General features: G+C 44.6%; 5 protein-coding genes and 1 pseudogene across 7 annotated transcripts; 5 read left to right on the top strand and 1 right to left on the bottom strand.

Moving 5' to 3' along the window:
- The first annotated feature begins 106 nt into the window (after positions 1-106).
- Positions 107-5,164, top strand: LOC125971983 (protein IWS1 homolog). 2 transcript variants are annotated; one of them, XM_049725199.2, is made up of 16 exons: positions 107-306; positions 597-679; positions 802-1,684; positions 1,746-1,802; positions 1,947-2,163; positions 2,234-2,291; positions 2,404-2,507; positions 2,632-2,782; positions 2,862-2,944; positions 3,087-3,216; positions 3,297-3,414; positions 3,489-3,600; positions 3,893-3,949; positions 4,368-4,424; positions 4,507-4,618; positions 4,711-5,164. In XM_049725199.2, exons 1-16 carry the CDS (start codon positions 264-266, stop codon positions 4,834-4,836), a joined length of 2,391 nt encoding a protein of 796 aa, XP_049581156.1. In that variant the 5' UTR covers positions 107-263; the 3' UTR covers positions 4,837-5,164. The 2 variants fall into 2 exon arrangements, with proteins under 2 accessions (XP_049581156.1, XP_049581157.1); XM_049725200.2 differs by lacking the exon at positions 3,893-3,949 and having other exon boundaries at positions 108-306.
- Positions 5,165-5,251: 87 nt separating this feature from the next.
- Positions 5,252-6,221, bottom strand: ostn (osteocrin). Its single transcript, XM_049725203.2, has 4 exons — positions 6,083-6,221; positions 5,742-5,938; positions 5,476-5,585; positions 5,252-5,411 (listed from the first exon to the last, which is right to left on the bottom strand). The coding sequence occupies exons 1-3, from the start codon at positions 6,170-6,172 to the stop codon at positions 5,501-5,503; spliced, it is 372 nt and encodes a 123-aa protein (XP_049581160.1). The 5' UTR covers positions 6,173-6,221; the 3' UTR covers positions 5,252-5,411; positions 5,476-5,500.
- A 3,983-nt stretch (positions 6,222-10,204) lies between these two features.
- On the top strand, positions 10,205-11,829 carry gmnc (geminin coiled-coil domain containing). Of its 2 annotated transcripts, none has more exons than XM_049726522.2 (4): positions 10,205-10,339; positions 10,472-10,542; positions 10,663-10,779; positions 11,114-11,829. In XM_049726522.2, the coding sequence occupies exons 1-4, from the start codon at positions 10,255-10,257 to the stop codon at positions 11,726-11,728; spliced, it is 888 nt and encodes a 295-aa protein (XP_049582479.1). In that variant the 5' UTR covers positions 10,205-10,254; the 3' UTR covers positions 11,729-11,829. The 2 variants fall into 2 exon arrangements, with proteins under 2 accessions (XP_049582479.1, XP_049582480.1); XM_049726523.1 differs by having other exon boundaries at positions 10,216-10,339; positions 10,491-10,542.
- A 1,586-nt stretch (positions 11,830-13,415) lies between these two features.
- On the top strand, positions 13,416-15,199 carry tsen34 (TSEN34 tRNA splicing endonuclease subunit). The gene is made up of 5 exons (XM_049726183.2): positions 13,416-13,621; positions 13,994-14,253; positions 14,326-14,458; positions 14,533-14,793; positions 14,885-15,199. Exons 2-5 carry the CDS (start codon positions 13,999-14,001, stop codon positions 15,073-15,075), a joined length of 840 nt encoding a protein of 279 aa, XP_049582140.1. The 5' UTR covers positions 13,416-13,621; positions 13,994-13,998; the 3' UTR covers positions 15,076-15,199.
- A 253-nt stretch (positions 15,200-15,452) lies between these two features.
- Positions 15,453-17,684, top strand: LOC125972920 (gastrula zinc finger protein XlCGF57.1-like). The gene is made up of 2 exons (XM_049726981.2): positions 15,453-15,585; positions 15,894-17,684. The coding sequence occupies exon 2, from the start codon at positions 15,918-15,920 to the stop codon at positions 17,436-17,438; it is 1,521 nt and encodes a 506-aa protein (XP_049582938.1). The 5' UTR covers positions 15,453-15,585; positions 15,894-15,917; the 3' UTR covers positions 17,439-17,684.
- A 156-nt stretch (positions 17,685-17,840) lies between these two features.
- LOC125972921 (gastrula zinc finger protein XlCGF57.1-like) lies at positions 17,841-21,484 on the top strand (annotated as a pseudogene).
- The last annotated feature ends 259 nt before the right edge of the window (positions 21,485-21,743 follow it).

Here is a 21,743-nt window from a genome sequence, read left to right as displayed (position 1 = left end):
TTTTTTTTAAAACAAAATATTCTTAAGTGTGGTTGTGATGTTACGTCACTAGTAGTCGCCGATGACCTCCGCGCATGCGTATATGGCCGGGCCGCACCATTTTGGCTCGTCTTCCTCCTACTACAGGCGGGCGCCGAGTTGGTATCCAACCGTCTCTATTTCTTCACGTTTTGTTTGACCGCCTCAATCCAAACAAAGTGTGGTTAATAAAAGAGTTATCGTGCTTTCCTTTTGTCTAAACTTAACGTCGTCTTCGTCTGGAAATGGACGGAGAAGAGGACGAATTCATGCCTGGCAGCCACTCCGGTAAACACTTTGTCTTTGGTACATAACAAGCACACGCAGTTCTTTGATTTTGCTAAAAACTCTTTCATTTTCGTACACAGTGTTATTTTTTTTTATCACTTCTAGAGTGACCTACTTACCAAAAATTACTCCTCAAAAACTGTTTTGTTTATCAACCATCTTCAGACCCTGTTGAACTTAACTTTTCTTACGAATATTGGCGAAAATCGAATCTGTCAGTAGCGACCTTTAGCGATGCAAGCATTATTTAGCATGATGAACAGCGTGAATTTCTTTGTTTTTCTCCACAGATGACGGAGGTGGAACTCCTGTTCAGGATGAACATCAGGCATCGGATGGTGAGGACATGAGCAGCAACAAACATCAATCTGAGGTCAGACATATTTAACATTTAACTTCAAAGCGGCAACTGGTTACTCAACTCTGCAAGTAGCCAACCATATTGTGGTTAGCGGTTATTGAAACCTTGTATTGATGTGATGATTTCATCTTCAGGACGAGGGGAGTAACAACGAGGAGGCGTCTTACAACAAACATCAAAATGACAGCGACTCCGACAATGACGTCCGACGAGGTGGTGACAGCGACTCCGAAGCGGAAGCGCCTGGTCGCCATGGTGACAACGACCAGCGAAGCGATTCGGAGGCAGAAGCTCCCGTTCGGCGTCATGACCCAGGAAGTGACTCTGAGGCCGAGGCCCCTGTTCACCAAAAAGACCAGGGGAGCGATTCCGAGGCTGAGCCTCCACGTCGCCGCGCCGACCAGGGTAGCGACTCCGAGGCAGAGGCTCCGGTTCGCCGCGACGATCCGATGAGCGACTCTGAAGCCGAGGCTCCGAGTCGCCGTGACAACCAGGGGAGTGATTCGGAGCCGGAACGCCCAAAGCCCGCTGACAGCGACGATGACTCTGTGGGAAAACGCAGAATGAGTGTGTCGGAGGACGAGGCGCCGGTCAAACACGCCGCTTCAGACAATGAGGAAAGAGAGGCTTCGTCCCCTGTGACGCGCAGGGGGAGCAGCTCAGACATGGAGGAGGACGGAGATAAAGCACCAGCAGCGGCGGCGGTGGTGGAGAGTGACTCTGACAACGAGCACGCCAAAGCAAAATCCGCTGCCGACAGTGACTCTGACACAGAGACGCCGCCCAAACACAAGACAGCGGCGGCACTGAACTCTGGCGATGAGTCCGACGCACGCCAGGAAGAGGCCGAGGAGAGTGGGGGAGGCAAATGGAAGGCCGTCATGCGGTCGGACAGTGAGAATGAGGAGGACGGTGGAGGCGAGGAGAAGAAGAAAGCCGCCAATGTCGTGGGAAGTGACGGAGAAGCGCAAGAGAAGCAGAAAGGCTCGGACAACAGTGATGATGATGAGCAGCCAGGTAATAAACTCAAAACACTGATGACCTCAATTGATCAGTTAATCAATTGTTTGTGTTACAGTGAAGAGGAAGAAGGCCATCGTGTCAGACAGTGAGGACGATGAGATGGAAAAACCAGGTGAGACAGGGATGTTACTTTTTAAATTAATTTGTCCTGTGAAATAGTTTAAATAAATAAAAAATACATAGTAAGACTTTCATTTTTTTCCTTATCTGTAAACGGGCCACAAAGTTTTCCAATCCTATCTTGTCATATCCTCAGCTGTCAAGAAGAGTCGCGCGGTTTCCGACGACGACGACGACAACTCCGACAGCGAGGGCGAGTCGGGCGGAATCGACAAGAGCATGGCCGCCAAGCTCCGAGAGCTGGGCTCCGACAGTGGCAGCGACGACGACGACCGCAACAAGGCGGCGGGGGAGAACAAAGACGAGAAGGCGCTCTTCGGGAGCGACAGCGACGACGACGACAACCAAGAAGAGTGAGTGCACCATCTTGTAGCTTTTGGTTTTGCCCCCGTTTTTATGAGCTGTGTTCTTTTTGACTTAAAGAAAAATGATCGCAGACATCTTTGGAGAGTCTGGCGATGAGGAGGAGGAAGAGTTCACGGTGAGTACTACACGTGCAGCACATAGGGGGCGCTACATCTACACCAGCTTGTGTGTGTGTGTGTGCCAGATGCTACATGCTAATGCTGCTACATGTTTATTTGTATATGCAGGGCTTCAACCAGGAGGACCTGGAGGATAAGAAGGAGGCCAAGGAGAAGCTGCAGAAGATGGAGGACTCTGATTCTGATGAGGGAATCCGTCACAGAGGCCAAGAGTAGGCGTTGACACGGGCACATTTTTCTATTTTCTTTTGTATAGATCCCTCAGTGGAAAAGTTTTGGACATTGAAAGAGACATTTTATTGTTTTTAACTTTTGCCTTTGCCTGTGTGTACTCAGTCTCAGCTTCATGTCCGACTTTGACATCATGCTGGCTCGCAAGAAGGCCATGAGCGGCAAGCGGCGGCGTCACAGAGACGGCGGAACGTTTATCAGCGACGCCGACGACGTGGTCAGCGCCATGATCGTCAAGATGAACGAGGCCGCGGAGGTCTGACCGGCAAACTTGCATGAAAAAACTTTACCCGCTTATCCATCGTCCTAAATTCATTTTGTTTTTCTTCTTCCAGGAGGACAGAACGTTGAACAGTGCAAAGAAACCGGCGCTCAAGAAGCTCACTCTGCTGCCTCAAGTGGTCATGCATCTAAAAAAGTAAAAAGAAAATTCTTATTTATGCACGCAGAATGAAACTTTTTGTACAAATGAAACTCTCAATTCACTCGGTTGCACCAAGACGCCACAAATGAAGATCTCAAAGATTCAAATCCAAGGTCTCCTTTGTTCGCTTGCTCAGGCAGGATCTGAAAGACACGTTCATCGACAGCGGCGTCATGTCGGCCATCAAAGAGTGGATCAGCCCGCTCCCCGACAAGTCGCTGCCGGCACTCCGGATCCGAGAGGAGCTGCTCAAGATCCTGCAGGAAGTGAGTACAAACCAAGCCAGTGTGTTCTAACAAAAGGTTCAAACGGACAATCAACACCTGCTTTGAACTTTTGCCTTCAGCTGCCCAGCGTCAGTCAGGAGACGCTGAAGCACAGCGGCATCGGCCGCGCCGTCATGTTCCTCTACAAGCACCCCAAAGAGTCCAGATCCAACAAAGACCTGGCCCTCAAGCTCATCAGTAAGACCCCCTTCCTCACACAAGCCGGTTCTTCCGCTTCTCGTCAAACTCACTTCCTGTCGTTGACGTCGCAGACGAGTGGTCGCGGCCCATTTTCGGCCTGACGTCCAATTACAAGGGAATGACGAGAGAGGAGCGGCAGCAGCGTGACCTTGACCAACAGATGCCTCAGCGCAGACGACTCAGGTAGACCCCAAAGAAGCACTTCCTTCCTCGGCTGCACATCCTGCCTTAACGTTTCCTCTTTCACCTGTAATACGAGCTCGAGTCCTCACTAGTCATCATCATCATCACCACGTTCTACTCTCCAGTAAGGCTGGGCAATATGGCCTTGGAATATAACGTCAGATCATCCTTACAATTAAACCTGAATCGATTAAAAACAAATTGGCAAATTTGCCCAGCCCTATTTTCCATTGTCTGTCTGCCCTTCGCTCTTTCCTCCTTTTCCTACCTTCCTCTTCTTCGTCCTCCTCAGTCATCCACAGAGGGTGGAGAGAGCCGAGGAACCGGACGTCTTCTCTCCACCTAGCAGGTTCTCTCATCTCGCATGTTACATGTTCCAAACATGTGACTACTTACTGGACTTGCTTGATCTTTTTCCTGCGCTTGGGGTTGGGGGGGCCCTACAAGGGAATTTACAATCCCCTAAATTGGAAGAATTAAATGAGTTTGTTAGAATAGAGGTCATGCCGAACTGTTTGTTTTCTAACATGCATGTGCACTGAGGTTATTACCATTAACAAAACCTAAAAATGAGAAGAAGAAAAAAAAGGTAAAACTATTTTTACTTAGCAAACTTCAGAATTATTTTCTTTACTGGTTATTGTTTGACGTCACACCGGCTGTTTTGCAGTGGACAGTAACCCGCATGAGACTTGGGCCGAACAGACCCGGTCGGTCGCGTCCACGCCCGAGCTGACCTCTTCTTCCATTTTTTTTTGTCTCTGCAGTTCTGCGGGACAAACTCCCCGTCGAGACCTGGAGAAACAGCTGACGGGAGAGGAAAAGTAAGCTTAGTGGAGACCATCAAATATTTCAAGTAACAACAATCAAAGAACACAACCTAACATATTGTGCACGTGTCCACAGAGCGCTCCGACCGGGCGACCCGGGTTTCTGCGCCAGAGCTCGAGTGCCGATGCCCTCCAACAAAGACTACGTCGTCAGACCCAAATGGAACGTCGAGATGGAATCCAGCAGAGTAAGTCACCATGTTTTGCAATTTGAAAACTATACAGGAATGTTGTCATTAAGGAAGTAAATGAGTTAACGTTGCCATTTTTTTCTCCCCAGGGTCCCGCGAAGAAGGGCTTGTCTCGGGTGGACAAGCAGATGCGGCGCTTTGCGGACATCCGACGCCTCACAAAGACAGGACATGCCGTTAAAATCAGCGTGGAAGGGAATCGCATGCCACTCTGATTTTAACTTCTCTAGGAGTTCTTTTCTTCTCTCAGTTGATTTTTGTTCTGTTCAGCTCTACACAAGAGTTCTTACTCTTTTAATTCCCGTCTATTCAGAGCGTCAACTTGGTAAGACCTTCTCAGTTGTCCCCATGATAAGGTGAAATGTCAAGTTGTCAATAGGAAGAGGCTTAAATTAAACGGGAAGTCACCGGTGATGTCACATCCTCACCGTTGCTGCCTCCTTAAATCATGCTGATGTCCAAGGTCTAAGTGTAGAGCTTTTCTGTGCACTGTTCTGTTGTGGGTCCAGGATATTTTATAATAAAAAAAAAAGTTAAAATCAACTAGCCTCTTGCTTAAATGTCATCGTTGTCACTATAAAGAAATAACACTCAACAAACCCAGTTTTCTTTACAATCTTTAATCTATACTATTTTTTTTCTTTACTAAAACATAAAAAAAGGTCTTTTAAAGAGCAGCAATATATTTCGACACATCCAAACATCTATTTAAAGTATTAAAAAAAAGTCTTGACTTCCAGATGCGTCGATTGACCGGTTCCGAGTGTTCCAGCTGCTGATTGGCTGAGGCCTGTGAAGGGGCGGAGCATATTGAGTATTAATAGTTAAAGAAGTGCGTGGCAAAGACGTGCTACCTTAATTCTCCATAGATGGGGTCACTCATCCTCTTCTATTTGGCAAATGTCTCATCCCGAGCCTGTCCATGGGAGGGAGGCTGAGGCGTCGCCGTGGCAACTCAATCACTCTGATAGCCACACAAATGACACTTCAGGTACTGCACAACACATCCCAAGAAATAAATATCAAGAATAAAATAAGATTGGAAAGTTTTAAAAAAATATTACTATTTTATTTCACTAGATGAACACTTTGTCCTAATTTCATTTCCATGTGTTCTGACCTTTGCCTGTTTGCCGCATGTTTGGTGTTGATGGCGCCGATGGACAGCCGATCCAGCGTGATCCCGAGGGAACTCGTCTTCCTCTTGTTCTCCGTGACATCATTCTCTGCCTTCGCTCGACCATCTGGCTGGAGCGTTTTGGTCACGTCCGGGTGGACTAACGCGGCGGGCCCGGACCTCGTCGAAGCATCTTCATGCTGCAAACGCCAACACAGGTATGTGAGATCAGGTACGCCACATAGACAGAAGTGTTGGGACACCTCGAATCGCTTCTTCAACAGCTTCAACACGAGATAAAACATATTATGAACGGATGTCTAAAAAAGAAAACAGGAATCGACCTGTTGTGGTCGCCTCAGCTCGTGGGCGTCACCTTCAAGCATGTTGATGGACAGCAGACAGATGAAGAGCAGAACGTCGCACAAGTACATCTGCAACACACAAACGCATCACACCTCCCACCTGAGCATGTTAGCCTACAAACACGCTAACACCTGGAGTGGAATCCACACATGCACACACACACGGACGGACCACTTTTAGCTCTGCTGACGGGGATGCGTATTGTCCAGCAACATCGGGCTAATTTTAGCATTTTCCATCTCTGCGAATAAACGCCTTTTGACCGTCCAAAAACGAGCTCCCCCGAGGCGCACGCTCATGTGCGCTCGTGCGCACACGCATGCCGGCAACGTCAAACGCATTCTCGATAATGCACACTGTAGGTTCACACACACACACACACACACTCCTGATGCATGTCCCATTCATGACACACACGCAGGAAATTCTTCCATTCACAAAAATACCCTGGTCTTCCCTCACCTTCAACATTTTAAACTTTTCTTTGACATTGAGTTTATTTAAATAGGAGCCATGATTGATAAATAAATGAAGACTTATGTCTGAGTAATAAAAGTATTTCTTGTATTTAAAATTATTAAATAAATGATGATTACATGACATGATTTTACCTTTAAATGTTGTTTTTGGAATTATTTGAAACACATTGAGTTACCTTATGTATGAAATATGGTATATAAATTAATCTGCCTTGCCTTTCCTTCAGTATAGATTTTTAAAATACCACCAACATGCAAACATGACATCATGCAAAAATACAAAAAAAAGTTTCAATTTGTTTAATTAAAAAAAAAGTGTGGTATCAAATCAGAATATTTCATTTTATGATCTGCGGCAGGCATTTATTAAGCATTCAAAATGTTTTATATAATCGATAATATTGCGATTATTCCAACAACGAGTATGAAAATAAAACTTTTTTTTTCTCTACGTGCAGACACCTGTATGCACACACACACACACACACACGCGTTACCTTCAACAAGTCCTCGTCTGTTGCCGTGCACTGACTTGATGTCAGGTTTTATAGCAGCTGTCCGTGTGTCTTTCCAATGTGCAGCCTCCCAGGTGACATCACTTCCTGTACCCCTTTTCCATTGGGTAAATGTGTTCATGTTAGTAGGGGTGCCTGGCAACCTCCATCTCCTCGTCTCGCTCGCCCTCATTGAGAAAACACACCTGCGCTAATAATAGCGGCTAACGCGCTAATAATGACGGAAATAACTTGACCGCTAATTGCTGACGACCTTCTTGGGTCGCGCTGATGTCATCCAACGCTGCCCACGCCCTCTGCACCCCACTTTTCCGACCGTGGTGCATTCCTAACCATGTAGTCGCAAAAAATAAATTTGATCATCTTTCCAGTAACTAATTTATCGTTGAAACGTGGACTAAAAGCTTTTCTTACGGACTTTTGGGGATGTCAACTTAAATCACAGGACTTCGATTCGATTACGTTTCGGTCATGGACTTAATTGTAACACAATACGCTTGCAGGCCGGAATGATCCAATCTCAACTCGCACCTTGCTGGCCACGAAACATTTTGTTCTAGATCAACAAAAAGGTGTTCACAATGCTCACTTCTGGCACGCGCCGGCGGGAACCTCGACCGAGCAGCCAATCGGATGACCCGCAGGTCGATGATGTCACCTGGCGCGCGGGTAGGCATGCCGCCGGACGACACCCGAGCCCTCCGAGCTTTCGGGAGGCGTTGTAACCTATCATTACGCCGCCGCTCCCGTTGGACATAATCCTCATGAAATAATGTTTGTGGATGAATGTAAGAAGACCACAATAATTTGCAGGAATGAAGGCGGAGCTTCCAGCCACTCTGGAGAAAAGAACGTCGAAACTCGGTTTGGAAGTAAAATGCATTCATGGGGTATTACGAGTCTTCAATCATAGAATTACAAGTCTCGAGCAAGAAAGGAAAGTTGAAAGGAGACGCGTGTATTATTTATCCTCTGCGAAGAACAACTAGTCCAGATTTCCACAGAGGTCCATGGTCACTTTTGGATTTAGCTCTTGGAGTCACTTAAACACCTTGGCGGTTTAATTTGACACTCGATAGGTGGGCGACCTCTCCAGGCACTCAATTGTATTTATGTACAACACAGCAGAAGTCAATTTTTCGTCTTGATAGCAGCTGTCTGGACTCCCGCCATGCCACCCACCGGAGGTGCGTCGACGATGTCTCGCTCTCGCTTTCTCGTGGTGCTTTAATTGGCCTCCGGCTCTCAGCAGGCCGCCATTATTGGGTAATGGAAAAAGGGGCTTTTAGCTTAGCTGAGATTAGCGACAACAAGCTCGCAGCTAATTAAGATTTTCCAATGGACGCACGCATGAAAACAAAGTTTGTGTGTGCGGCATTTACACATTTTTAGCGCGATTTAAGCGGGGATGGGGTTGGGGTCTATTTCTGCAGTGACCTCCTGTGTAAAAGTCAAATGCTCCAGCTTGTCGTCTTCTCCTCAGGGGACATCTCACACACTCGAGATTAACCTGGAGCGTGACTTTTCTTCAACAACAAAGACGAGCGACTGTGGCACCATTCTTATCTGGCCAGCGGCGAGCAGACTGCCGGCAGCTAGGCAGCCGTTGATGTTGTCCAACAAATCCCGTCGGCCGTCCCCCAGTCATTAGGTTCCCAGCGGGGACGTTAAACGAGAGGCGGGCCGGGCGGGATTGAGCATCTGTGCTCACAACTAGATTTAGACCACCAGGTAGACCACCTGTGGTCCCACGAGTCACTTATTGGGGATTTTTAACGATTCAAGTTTTAAGTCTGGATGAGACATAGTGTCCTTTTACTGATATTCAGTGTTTGCACTGAATTATGGCTAAAAGTTTCAACCTTGATTTCAAAATTTTGCAAACTCTTACATTTATGTTGGATGGAACCAAAGTTGAACTTCAACGAGTGGATGAGGGTCCACCTGGCTGCCTGTCCAGGGTTCGCCAAAGGCTAGCAGCTGGTTGCCAGCCTATCAAATGGGTAATCCGCCATCCCGCCACGGGCAAGTACGGCAACCCGGGGGCTAATTGGAAAACGAGCGGCCCGGCGTGTCGCCGTAGCAACAACCCGGACATCAAAGTCCTGAGTGACACCCTCCCGGTGCGCATATGAGCACCCGCAGTTGTTGCTGAATTTGATTGGCACATATGGTGAACACAAGGTTATTGTGCCATCCCATAATAATATGTATGAAACACCTGATGGTCACTCTGTGGTCTTCTCCACGTGATAGTCACATTCACGATATCAATGTTGAGGAAACATGATTTTTCATTTGTTTTCATTTGTACCTTGTGTCCTTGCGTAGTTGTTTCCACAAATTTTTGTTTTGATGCAAACCAGTGTTTTTATGAGATAAGTTTGTTCTTTTGTGAATTTAACTTATAATTCACACATTCATGTGTCATTCATTAATGCGAGCATATTTTATTTATGTCTTAAAATCTTTTCACAAATGTGCTGACATCACATCTTCTCATCTTCAGGTGGTGTCCTACCTGCATGCTCTAATGACGTCACAACCGTCCGTGAATGTGATTGGGTAAGCTGTGATTAGTTTTGTGTGTGTACATGTATATTAAGTAGGGTGTGTGTGTGACTTATTACGAGCAGAGGTCAGAGGATCTTCATCTTCAGAAGCAGCAGCAGCATGTGTTCTCTTCATCTTTTTTTCTGCAATTATTTCCACATTTGAATTTTTTTTTTTTTTACTTTCTGTGATTTAGGACGTTTGGCGCCGCGCGTGCACGTGGGGAACATCCGCTGTTGCGCGTGGCTGCGGTGAGTTCAAGTAAGTCGGTGACTTTCACGCTTCATGCCATGTATGCAATGTATTTATGGAGCCGACAAAAAAGAATCCAATCAATAAATTGCAAGGATACAGTTATGTAAAAATTAATTTGAAATAATTATTTAAAAAACTACTTAAGCAAACGAGTTTTTTTTTTTATAATTTGGTTTACTTTAAAATCAAAATATATCAATTGTATTTTAATATTTTTGTATTTGATTCTTTTTTAATAAAACAATATTTATTGAATGTTTTTTTAGCATGTATTTTATTTTTTTATTTCAGCATATTTTTGATTCCCCCTTCAGAGGGATCTTTCGGACGTCATCTATTTCTGTTTCTATGGAAACCCTAACCAACACGTGGTCCCTGATCGATCAATGCAACGTCCCCAATGTTGGAGACAAGCATTCCTCGTGTCCGTGGGGTCAGTCAAAATATTTAGTTTTAAAAGTAATTTTACATTTTTTAAAATAAAATTATTATTGTGTTCAGTGATGCGACCATGTTTATCTAGGCATAAATGGATGTTAAAAGTTAATGCGCGTGCACGTGTCAGAGGAGTGTGTGTTTAACAGGTCTCCCCAGTGGTCAGAGCAGCTCTCGGCTCACCTCCAAAGGAACAAACAGGTACAATGCTACTTTACATGTCTTTTCTAGCAAATCAGATCAAAATGTGCTTGTTTGAATACACAAATGAAAAGGTTGCTCATTGTGCTCTCTGTGCGTGTATGGAATGGTCGCGGTCAGCTTGAGGACACGCTTTTGCAGCGAGAAGAGGAACTGAGTCGCCTCCAGGAGGAAAACCACAAACTGCGACAATTCCTCAACTCTTCATTCGTCAAGAATCTTGACGACAAAGCCGGAGTGAGACAATCGTTGCACTTTTTTGATGATGTCGACAAATAACAGATTGGTCATCAGTCAGTTTTAGGGCAAATAAACAAGCAAACTGGCCAAAATGTAGACAACCATACATTCACACTTTCAGCATCTCACAAAAGTCTGCACACCCCTGACATGGGTGTGAGAACAAAAACACCAAATTGAGTCACATGACACTAGGTAGGCAAACCAGCTAACTGGATCCAAATATGGATATTTTTATGTAGGGCTGTGTTTACTTTTATTGTTTCGTATAGTATTTTTATTTTACCCTGAGTCTCCATTCATGCTAAGCAGACTCAAATAAATGTTGTAGATTCCAGACAAGACCTGGAATCTAAACAGGAAGCGGCCATGCAACTCCGTTCGGCGCCACCCTCAGGTCAGCAAACGCATCTGCCGGAACCTCAGCGCCGAGTTCAATTCCACTGAGTCCAGTTCCGCGGAATCCAGTTCCTTCTCTTCCGAGCTCGACCTTTGGGTTCTGAGGACTCTTGGTCTGAAGGACCCGGACACCATCGACACATCCTCTATGCCGACTGTGTATCAGGAGAACTTCTCACCGGAACAGTCAGACTGCAGCTATGGGAGCACAGAAAGTCTGCAAAGTCATCCTGCCTTCATGGCATCCACTCCAGACCACAGGAGTCCACCTCAAGAACCACCAATCTCCGAGTTGACTCACTTTGGCCAGACTCCTTTTAACAGTCCGCTCCTGAACTGTTCTTGGTCGCCCCAGAGTCCGTCGCAAGTTGGTCAGGGTGAAAGTGGACATCCAGACTTGGCTTTTGCGATGTCCCTGAACCCTGCCAGTAGCGTAAAGACCCTTAGCTATCCTCAGGGACAGGCTTTTGTCAGGAGGGACCCACAAGGACACTACAACTTCACTTGGTTGCCCACACACACCTCCAGTAACATGGACAGGACTTGAGGACAAAGACACGTTGAAGTCCATTGAAATCAAAATGGTATCACCACTGACTACATTCAAGGTCTTCATTAAATGATTTTTGTCTCTTTAAGGCTACCGTAGCTAGGCGTCTCAGTTACTAATATGCTCGTGTTGCAAACAATGACAACTCATTTGGATTCAAATGGAAGAATTACTCGGCGTCAAAGCGCATTAGCGTTAGCTGTCCTTTAGCTCCCTTACAAGCTCGGGCAGCGCGCCGCCTCCTGGTGTTTCACAACAGTTGGTGGTCAGTGACTCCCCGGAGACCCCCGCCTCCCCAGCCCTCCTTCTACATGTAACAGTGGAGGGGGTTCATCTCCCTGGGGTGGTCCCCGAAAGACCGAGCCGTCCCCTGAGATGCGTCGGGGAGGCTTTGCGGAAGCGGGGTGTCCGAGCAATCTATGGGTAATAACACGGTGAGGCCGCAGATGTCAGCCAGATTGGTCGCATCTGAGCGGATCGCGGGAATGTGAAGGAGGGTGTGGTGGGGATCACACAGAGATCACGCAGCGACCCTCTCCGCTGACGGGTCATTAAGGAGGATGGACATGAAACTCAATCTGTCCTCGGATGAGCCTTCTCGAGCGAGTTGACAGCTTGAACACTCAACGGGTCTTTGACGCCCACTGGCCATCTTACAAAATATCCCTACGTTAATTCTCTGAGGAGCTGCATTAACCTCAAATCAAGTGTCTTAAATGAGCCACTGTTCCCTATTTGTGATGTCATACCGTCTGCCACTAACCATTCCCACAATGCATTTTTTTTTTTTTTAAAGAAAATAGACATGCGCAAGGAAGACGAGAAACCCTGACGGGCTTATAAGGTGTCTCCCTCAGATTCCAAGTTAAAATTAAAGAAAGTTTTATAAAAAATATATAATTAGCCTACCTGTTTACGACAGCGACCAAGTTGAACACTATTATGAGAAAAAAGCTGTTAGCATCAACTGGCTAAAGATGCAAACTTGGTAAATAAGCGCCCCAAAACTAGCTAATTTACAGGCTAGTTAGCGGCTAGTTAAAAGCACATTTGAAGCTATACCAAAATATTTCCACCAAAGAACTGAGTAAAATATAAATTAGACTAAAGAACATTGTCAAACACACATTCAGGAAGAATATAATGAAATGTACTAAAATGGGTGAGGCAGAGTTGAGTGGTTTGGATCAGATATCAACAGGCGCGTGTTCTAAGCGCGCAACTCAATGGCGGAGATCTTTGTCACAAGTACAGTGCAATTAATAACCAGTTGAGCAGAAGTGTTAAGTTTCCTCTGTGCAGCTCTGAAACCAAAGTTATCAGGCCGGGAGGAGGCAAGCGAACTGCTTTGGGATGCGGTTTCTGTTGGCTTCATTCATACCACACAATACAAACCCAAATAGCTTCAGTTTGCCTGCGGGAATAAAGTTACAATCTCACTACCAGGAAACTTTTCAGTTTTAGTTTTCCTTGAAGAATGCTTATTTGAAGATATTTTTTTATATCAAAACTCAAAAATATCAGAACTCAGTAAACAATCGTTTTGCTCAAACTGGTGAATACTTTTGATATAAAACATTATTAAGTAAACAAAACAAAACATTTTTACTCTCACACTCTCAAGCATCTGAGGCTCCCTCTAGCGGTCATTTATCATGACGGCGACTGTCAAATGTTGTGACGTAAAAAACAGCACGGCAGCGGCATCGCTTTACGGCACAAAAGCTAATAATCGAAATACGCTGCTCGGTGACAACAGCGTTTGGCTGCTAACCTACAAAATTACGTCGTGACGCGGTGTTTATATAAATTCCTCGGTAGCTGGGTGGATGTGCAACGTGTCATTTTGGAGCCCAAAAAAGTCTTAAAAACTTGGGGCAGCAGACACACGTGAGTACGTCGAACAATGAAGTGTTTCCACGTGCGTTCGGTGTTAATCTGTACAACACGATTCTCATAATTGTCATTTACTGTGGAAATGTTTAAAATACTCATTAAGATTTTGTCGAACTTCCCCAAAAAGCTTCATTTCTCCAAGCTTCGTGTGCACACAACCCTGACCCCTGCTGGCCAAAACTTTAATTGTCATGGCAACGGTCACCCTTATGGGTATAACCTCGGAAATTGAAACACCCTCGTTTATCTTTTGTGGCATTTATTTGTGTAATATGTTTAGGCTTCACGTTTATAAAATAATTAGATTAATTACATCTGACAAACTAATGTTTTACTGGGGATCACCAACCTGTTGTGTTGACACAGCGGTGATGTCTTCCAAAGAGGCGGAGTCTCCCATCCGGCCCGTGCACGTCAGTCAGTGTGACTCTGCATCCCTGGTGTGGCGTACAGAGGACGTGGCTGCAGCCCGTTCTGTCGGTGTGGTGGGGGCATTGCTGGGTTCTCTGCCGCGCACCCCCCGGCAGAATGTACGTCTGGGACGCCCGTTGTTGTTACTCCCCGAGGAGGAGCGATATCTGCGTCAGTGTGGCGCCCTCGCCGCCGAGACCGCCGTCTCCCAACCGGTGGGTGGCTTTCTTGCGGATGAGTGCAAATTGGAGTGAATTTTATTTGTGTGACGAATGCACCGTCTTCAGGATGTGGTCGAGCGAGTTAGCCAGGTGGCGCTCTATGAGGAATCTCTGCAGCAAAGCTACCAAGAGCAGGGAGTCCTCGCTCTCCGAGACAGAAAGGCGGCGGTGCTACGTGCGCTCGGCTCGTCACGACCAGGTGATGAAAAAATCCCCAACTTTTATGACCCTGAGACTGAATGATGACACCCCTTCATCGTGATTTGCCCTCAGGGTCGGAGGTCGACGGCGAGGAGGACACGCGGCACCGCCTGGAAGCTCTGGAGCGTCAATTTAGTTTCCCACGTACTGCGCTGGCGGTCCAATTGAACACAGCCAGGGTGGGGCTGGCCCAGGTTTCGCCGGGGCCAGCGTGTCGTGCTGTCCACACGCCCGCCGCCGATACCAGGTACCGGGTGTTTGCGGACCTGAGGGGGCGGGGCTTCTACTTGACCTCGGCCGGGAAGTTTGGGGGAGATTTCCTCGTCTATCCTGGTATGCTGAATGTAGAAATAAGAAAGGAAGTCAGGAAATAAAGCAGGAAGGAAGAGAAGCTTGCCTTCATAGGCTTGTTTTGTGTTTGTAGGTGACCCCCTTCGCTACCACGCACACTTCATCTGCATATGCCTGGACGTGGATGAACGTGTGCCACTGATGGAACTCCTGGCTGCTGCTCGCCTTGGTTCCAATGTCAAGAAGACGCTGGTCTTGTGCTCGCCCAACCGCCATGGTGAGGGCGTGACGTACTCATCGCTCCAATGGAGCGGAATGGTCTGATTGGACAATGGGAGAGATATGGCTGTCCTCTGGAGAGCGCTACTCAGATGATGTAGAACTGTGGACCAGAAGCTACACATGAGCTAAAAAATAAAGTTGTTCAAAAACAGGTCTAACTAAAAAATGCTTTGTAGTTCATTCACTCCTTTGTTCACAAGAAATTGTCGAATGTTGTGCTCGACTTCCATTGAGTCATATTGTACGTTTTCACTGAGCAGTTAAATAGTACATATAATGCTGATTTTGACATTGGAAGAACTTTATTTTCCTGTTTACGTAAAGAGATTTGGAAGTCCGAGGTGGACCTGAACGTCACTCAAAAAAATCCCACGGACTTCCGCTAGAGGGCGTACGGGACCTCACTCAAATGATCATTACGTAGCAGGAAGTAAATCGACTACAACAAAACCGCGCTTGCTAACTTTGAGCACTCAAACGCGTCAAATAAACATGCAACTTATGTGGTGAATTGTTAACCTTAGCTACGCGACAACCGCAACGACGAAAGAGGTAAATTAAGACGATGGACCTAAGTTATCATGTTAGCAGCATGTTAGAAACGTTATTTGTAGTACTGCTTGGTTGTAGTACAGACGTGCAGCCGCTTTTATTAGCATGGTAGCTACCACTGTGCTAACTTTATGATATTTATCCTCGACGAATGTTGGATCTCAAATGACCCATCATCAGTTTATTTTTATTAGAATTCTATCAAACTCATTGGAAGATTGACAAAGTCATTGCATAGGTTTGACCAGTTTCTCTTCAACTGTAACTTTCATTGTTAATATGTATGTGTTTGTCTTGATGTGGGCAAGGAGGTCCTTCACGCCAATGAACAAATGGAGCAGAAGTTTCTTTGCACCATAAAGGAGAAGGAAGTGGAGGGAGAGGACTCCTGCGAAATTAAAGAGGAGAAGGAGGAGCCAGAGCGCACTTGCATTAAAGAGGAAGATGTGGGTAAAGAGGTCCACCACTTCAATGAACAAATGGAGCAGAAGTTTCTTTGCACCATAAAGGAGAAGAAAGAGGAAGGAGAGGACTCCTGCGAAATTAAAGAGGAGAAGGAGGAGCCAGAGCGCACTCGCATTAAAGAGGAAGATGTGGGTAAAGAGGTCCACCACTTCAATGAACAAATGGAGCAGAAGTTTCTTTGCACTCAAAAAGAGGAGCAAGAGTTGGAGCAGCCTTGTACTAAAGAGGAGGGAGAGGACTCCTGCAACATTAAAAAGGAGGAGGAAACCTGCAAGATTCCAGTAACTGGTGTTCCTGTGAAGAGTTTAGATGAGGGTCAACATGAGGTGAGCAAAGGGGCGGAGCCTCCAAGCTGCAGCTCGAGTCAACAAATGACCAGAGACGGGGATGGAGACCACTGTGGGGGATCACAAGCAGCTCCACCATCAGATAGTGATGACGTGTCGTCACATGTTCCTGATGCTGCTGCTGAGGAGTCTCAAAACAAACACAGGCATTGTTCTCACTGTGGAATTTTTTTTGCTCATAGCAGTAGTTTGAAGCAACACATGAGAATGCACACAAGAAAGAAAAACTTTTCCTGCTCAGATTGTGGCCAAAAATTCTCACGGAGGGATCATTTAAAAATGCACACAAGAATCCACACCGGAGAGAAACCTTTTTCATGCTCAGTTTGTGGCCAAAAATTCTCTGAGAGAGGAAGTTTAAATAAGCACACAAGAATCCACACTGGCGAGAAACCTTTTTCATGCTCAGTTTGTGGCCAAAAATTCTCTCTGAGTGGAGCTTTAAAAAGCCATAGAAGAACCCACACTGGCGAGAAACCTTTTTCATGCTCAGTTTGTAGGCAAAAATTCTCTCAGAGGGGAAATTTAAATAAGCACACAAAAATCCACACTGGCGAGAAACCTTTTTCATGCTCAGATTGTGGCCAAAAATTCTCACGGAGGGAACATTTAAAAATGCACACAAGAATCCACACTGGTGAGAAACCTTTTTCATGCTCAGTTTGCAGCCAAAAATTCTCTGGCAAGGAACCCTTAAAACAACATACAAGACTCCACACTGGTGAGAAACCGTTTTCATGCTCAGTTTGTGGCCAAAGATTTTGTCTGAAACAAAGTTTAAAAAGGCACACAAGAATCCACACTGGTGAGAAACCTTTTTCATGCTCATTATGTGGCCAAAAATTCTCTCATAGGGGAAGCTTAAAAAGGCACACAAGAATCCACACTGGTGAGAAACCTTTTTCATGCTCAGTTTGTGGCCAAAAATTCTCTGACAAGGGAACCTTAAAAAGTCATACAAGAATCCACCCTGGCGAGAAACCTTTTTCATGCTCAGTCAGTTGCCAAAGAGTCTCTATTGAGAATTGGGGAGATGAGTAATGATCCATGAAGTTCTCACCTTCTATTTGAGCAGACTTCATGAGTTTTTGCATCGATGATGATGTCGTTAACTGGCCTTGGGATGATAATAGTTTTGTAGTTTTCATTTTACTTGATGTTGATTTAGGTTTTAGTTGAGGATTTGAACTGTAGTTAGTTTTAATTCATATTCAGGGCAAGTTGTGAAGTATTGAATCTTATGTAATGATTGCAGAATGAATGATATTAAACGATGACGAAAGATGACACCCGTCATGTGATGCACCAAAAAATGGAGATCCATAAGATGTGAGTAATTGCCAACATTTTATGACACAAGTAAGATAAACCTGTGAGCATTTTGTGGTCTAAAAGCTGTCTATATTTGCTACCTAGACGTCTAGGCTGTAACTCGGCTAAAAAAGGACTAAAAGTGAAAGTTTATTAGACGTCTATCCCTTAAACGTCTACGAGATAGACTAAAACATTTTTTAAAAAATCACTTTTATTTAAAAAAAAGAAATACAATTAAAATAATATTTAGTATTTATTATTATTCAATCATTCGACTCTTCATACATATATAGGAATATGACTTTACGTCTTTCGTTGTAATATAACAGATTTCAAAAAGTCAAAGTCTGCTTTATTGTCGATTTCTTCACATGCCAAGACATACAAAGAGATCGAAATTACGTTTCTAACAATATACTAAAGGAATGGGGTCGAAATACAAAAAGTCCTGCCTAGCTACAAAAACAGATATGCTCAAACCTCATTGAATAAAGTACATAAGCAGACAAGCATATTCACATATTAAATAAATAAAAGAAACATTTTAAGCATATAATTATACCTACACACCAAATCAATAAAGAAGACATAACTAGTCATTTTTGATACGTGGTAATGAGAAAGTTTTTTATAAACTTTATGATCTCATATATATTTCTGAGCACTTTGAAATAACAAATGACTTTTGATATATTGCCTAAATAGCTTAATGACCCTTAAGGAACTGTGTAATGCATGCCTGATGTTTTTTCCCTAAATCATGGACACGCCCAGAGTCGTCTTGACCGTTCAGTACTTGATTGTATCTTATGTTTTGACTAATGCTAGACGCCAGTTTTTGATTGCTACTGAACGCTCTGCACAGAGGGAAATATTTTGCCTAACAAAGAAAGAATGAGGTACAACAGTGTATGTCCAAGATTGGAGAAGAATGTTCACAGGAAGGTCACGTGGAGATAAAACCAGCAGGTGCCAGAGGGAGCCAGCCAAGGCCTTGGCCAAAGATGATCGCCAAGGCCGAAAGACGGGATGGAAGACAACAGCCCCCACACAAACCGAATCGCCCACCCCAAAGACTCATCACCCATCAAACTCGGCCCACACTGGCATGTGCAGCTGATATAAGCTATTTTCCCACTATCCCACGGTGACGAGACATTGTACACAATATACATACAAGTAAACAACACAAAAATTAAAAACAAGACAAACAATGAATAAATAAGAGCGATGAATAAATAAAAAATAAACAACATAATAAATATTATTATATATTATTATACTATATATGCAAACGAGTGGGCCGTATTTTTTGCAAAGTACAATTACGTGAGTGTAGTTCAACTCCAACTTTACTCGTCAACAACATAAAAACGTCCCAGGGTCTTCCGCTAGAGGGCGTCCGGGACCTCACTCAAATGACATCTTTACGTAGCAGGAATTAAAATCGACTGCACATAAGCACCGAAACAGAAGCTTGTCGCCTTCCATTCCGCTGCATCAGATAAACACGCAACTTATGAGGCGGATCAGTAACATTAGCTACACAACAACCGCAACGACGAAAGAGGTAAATTACGACTGTGGACTTTAGTTATCATGTTAGTGCCGTTATTTGTAGTAGTACTGCTTGGTCAGAGTACAGAAGTGCGGCCCGCTTTTATTAGCATGATAGCTACAACAGTGCTAACTTTATGATATTTATCCTCGACGAATGTTGGATCTCAAATGAGCCATCATCATATGCTGCTTCTTGCTTGTACCAAGATTAATACTGCACTGTGGGAATACTCAAAGTCGAGGATTAGCACTGATGGTTGCAGGCATGCTCGCGATGGTTTTAAAAAACTCGCCAGTAAAATAAATACTGGTTGTCTTCTCCTCTTTGTTTCAGTGCGTCTGTTCCTACTTAGTCCTGACAGTGGTTGCGGTGTGATCATGTCTGCAATGACCATAGCAAAGTACGTGGAGGAAAAGGACTGGAGTCGTCAACGACTGGAAGCTCTTTGGCTGCAGCCTTATGTTGTGTTGCACAGAGCAGGTCTATTATCATTCCTTTTCCAGTGTTTATATTTAGTAGAATGCTAACAAAGTCATTGTCAGATTGAAAAAGGTCTTGTATAGGTTTGAGCAGTTTCTCTTCAACTGTAACTTTCACTGTTAATGTGATTGTCTTGTTTTGCAGACATCAGTGAAGCTATTCGTCCTGAGCAGAAGGAGCCAGAGCGCACTCGCATTAAAGAGGAAGATGTGGCCGAAGAGGTCCACCACTTCAATGAACAAATGGAGCAGAAGTTTCTTTGCACTAAAAAAGAGGAGGAAGAGTCGGAGCAGCCTTGTACTAAAGAGGAGGGAGAGGACTCCTACAACATTAAAAAGGAGGAGGAAGATACCTGCATTATGCCAGTGACTGGTCTTTCTGTGAAGCGTTTAGATGAGGGTCAACATGAGGTGAGCAAAGGGACGGAGCTTCCAAGCTGCAGCTCTAGTCAACAAATAATCAGAGAAGGGGATGGAGACCACTGTGGGGGATCACAAGCAACTCCACTATCATCAGATCGTGATGATGTGTCGTCACATGTTCCTGCTGCTGCTGCTGCTGCTGCTGATAAGTCTAAAAACAAACGCAGGCTTTGTTCTCAGTGTGGATTATTTTTTGCTCATACCAGTAGTTTGAAACAACACATGACAATCCACACACGACAGAAAAATTTTTCCTGCTCAGATTGTGGCCAAAAATTCTCACGGGGGGATCATTTAAAAATGCACACAAGAATCCACACTGGAGAGAAACCTTTTTCATGCTCAGTTTGTGGCCAAAAATTCTCTCAGACGAGTAATCTAAAGAAGCACACAAACATCCACACTGGCGAGAAACCTTTTTCATGCTCAGTTTGTGGCCAAAAATTCTCTCTGAGTGGAGCTTTAAAAAACCATACAAGAACCCACACTGGTGAGAAACCTTTTTCATGCTCTGTTTGTGGCGAAAAATTCGGTCGTAAGGGAAGTCTAACAATCCATACAAGAACCCACACTGGTGAGAAACCTTTTTCATGCTCAGTTTGTGGCCAAAAATTCTCTCAGAGGGAACACTTAAAACGTCATACAGGAATCCACACTGGTGAGAAACCTTTTTCATGCTCAGTTTGTGGCCAAAGATTCTCTGACAAGGAAACCTTAAAAAGTCATACAAGAATCCACACTGGCGAGAAACCTTTTTCATGCTCAGTTTGTGGCCAAAGATTCTCTCAGAGGGGACATTTAAATACGCACAGAATAATCCACACCGGTGAGAAACCTTTTTTATGCTCAGTTTGTGGTCAAATATTCTCTGACAAGGGAACCTTAAAAAGTCATACAAGAATCCACACTGGTGAGAAACCTTTCTCATGCTCAGTTTGTGGCCAGAAATTCTCTGAGAAGGGAAACTTAAAAAAACATACAAGAATCCACACTGGTGAGAAACCTTTTTCCTGCTCAGTTTGTGGACAAAAATTCTCTCTGAAGGGAAGTCTAACATTTCATACAAGAATCCACACTGGCGAGAAACCTTTTTCATGCTCAGTGTGTGGCCAAAGTTTCTCTCAGAGGGGAAATCTAAAAAGTCATACAAGAATCCACACCGGTGAGAAACCTTTTTCATGCTCAGTTTGTGGTCAAATATTCTCTGACAAGGGAACCTTAAAAAGTCATACAAGAATCCACACTGGTGAGAAACCTTTCTCATGCTCAGTTTGTGGCCAGAAATTCTCTAATAAGGGAAACCTAAAAAGTCATACAAGAATCCACACTGGCGAGAAACCTTTTTCATGCTCAGTTTGTGGCCAAACATTTGCTTACCAGCAAAACTTAAAAAAGCACGCAATACTCCACACTGGCGAGAAACCTTTTTCATGTTCAGTTTGTGGCCGAACATTTCGTCTGAAACAAAGCTTAAAAAGTCATACAAGAACCCACAGTGGTGAGAAACCTTTTTCATGCTCAGTTTGTGGCCAAACATTTTCAATGAAGAGAAGCTTAAAAAGTCATACA

Source organism: Syngnathus scovelli, chromosome 7 (assembly GCF_024217435.2).
Source record: "Syngnathus scovelli strain Florida chromosome 7, RoL_Ssco_1.2, whole genome shotgun sequence".
Taxonomy (NCBI): domain Eukaryota; kingdom Metazoa; phylum Chordata; class Actinopteri; order Syngnathiformes; family Syngnathidae; genus Syngnathus; species Syngnathus scovelli.
The sequence above is the reverse complement of the archived record's forward strand: the minus strand, read 5'-3'. Positions and strand labels throughout refer to the sequence as shown.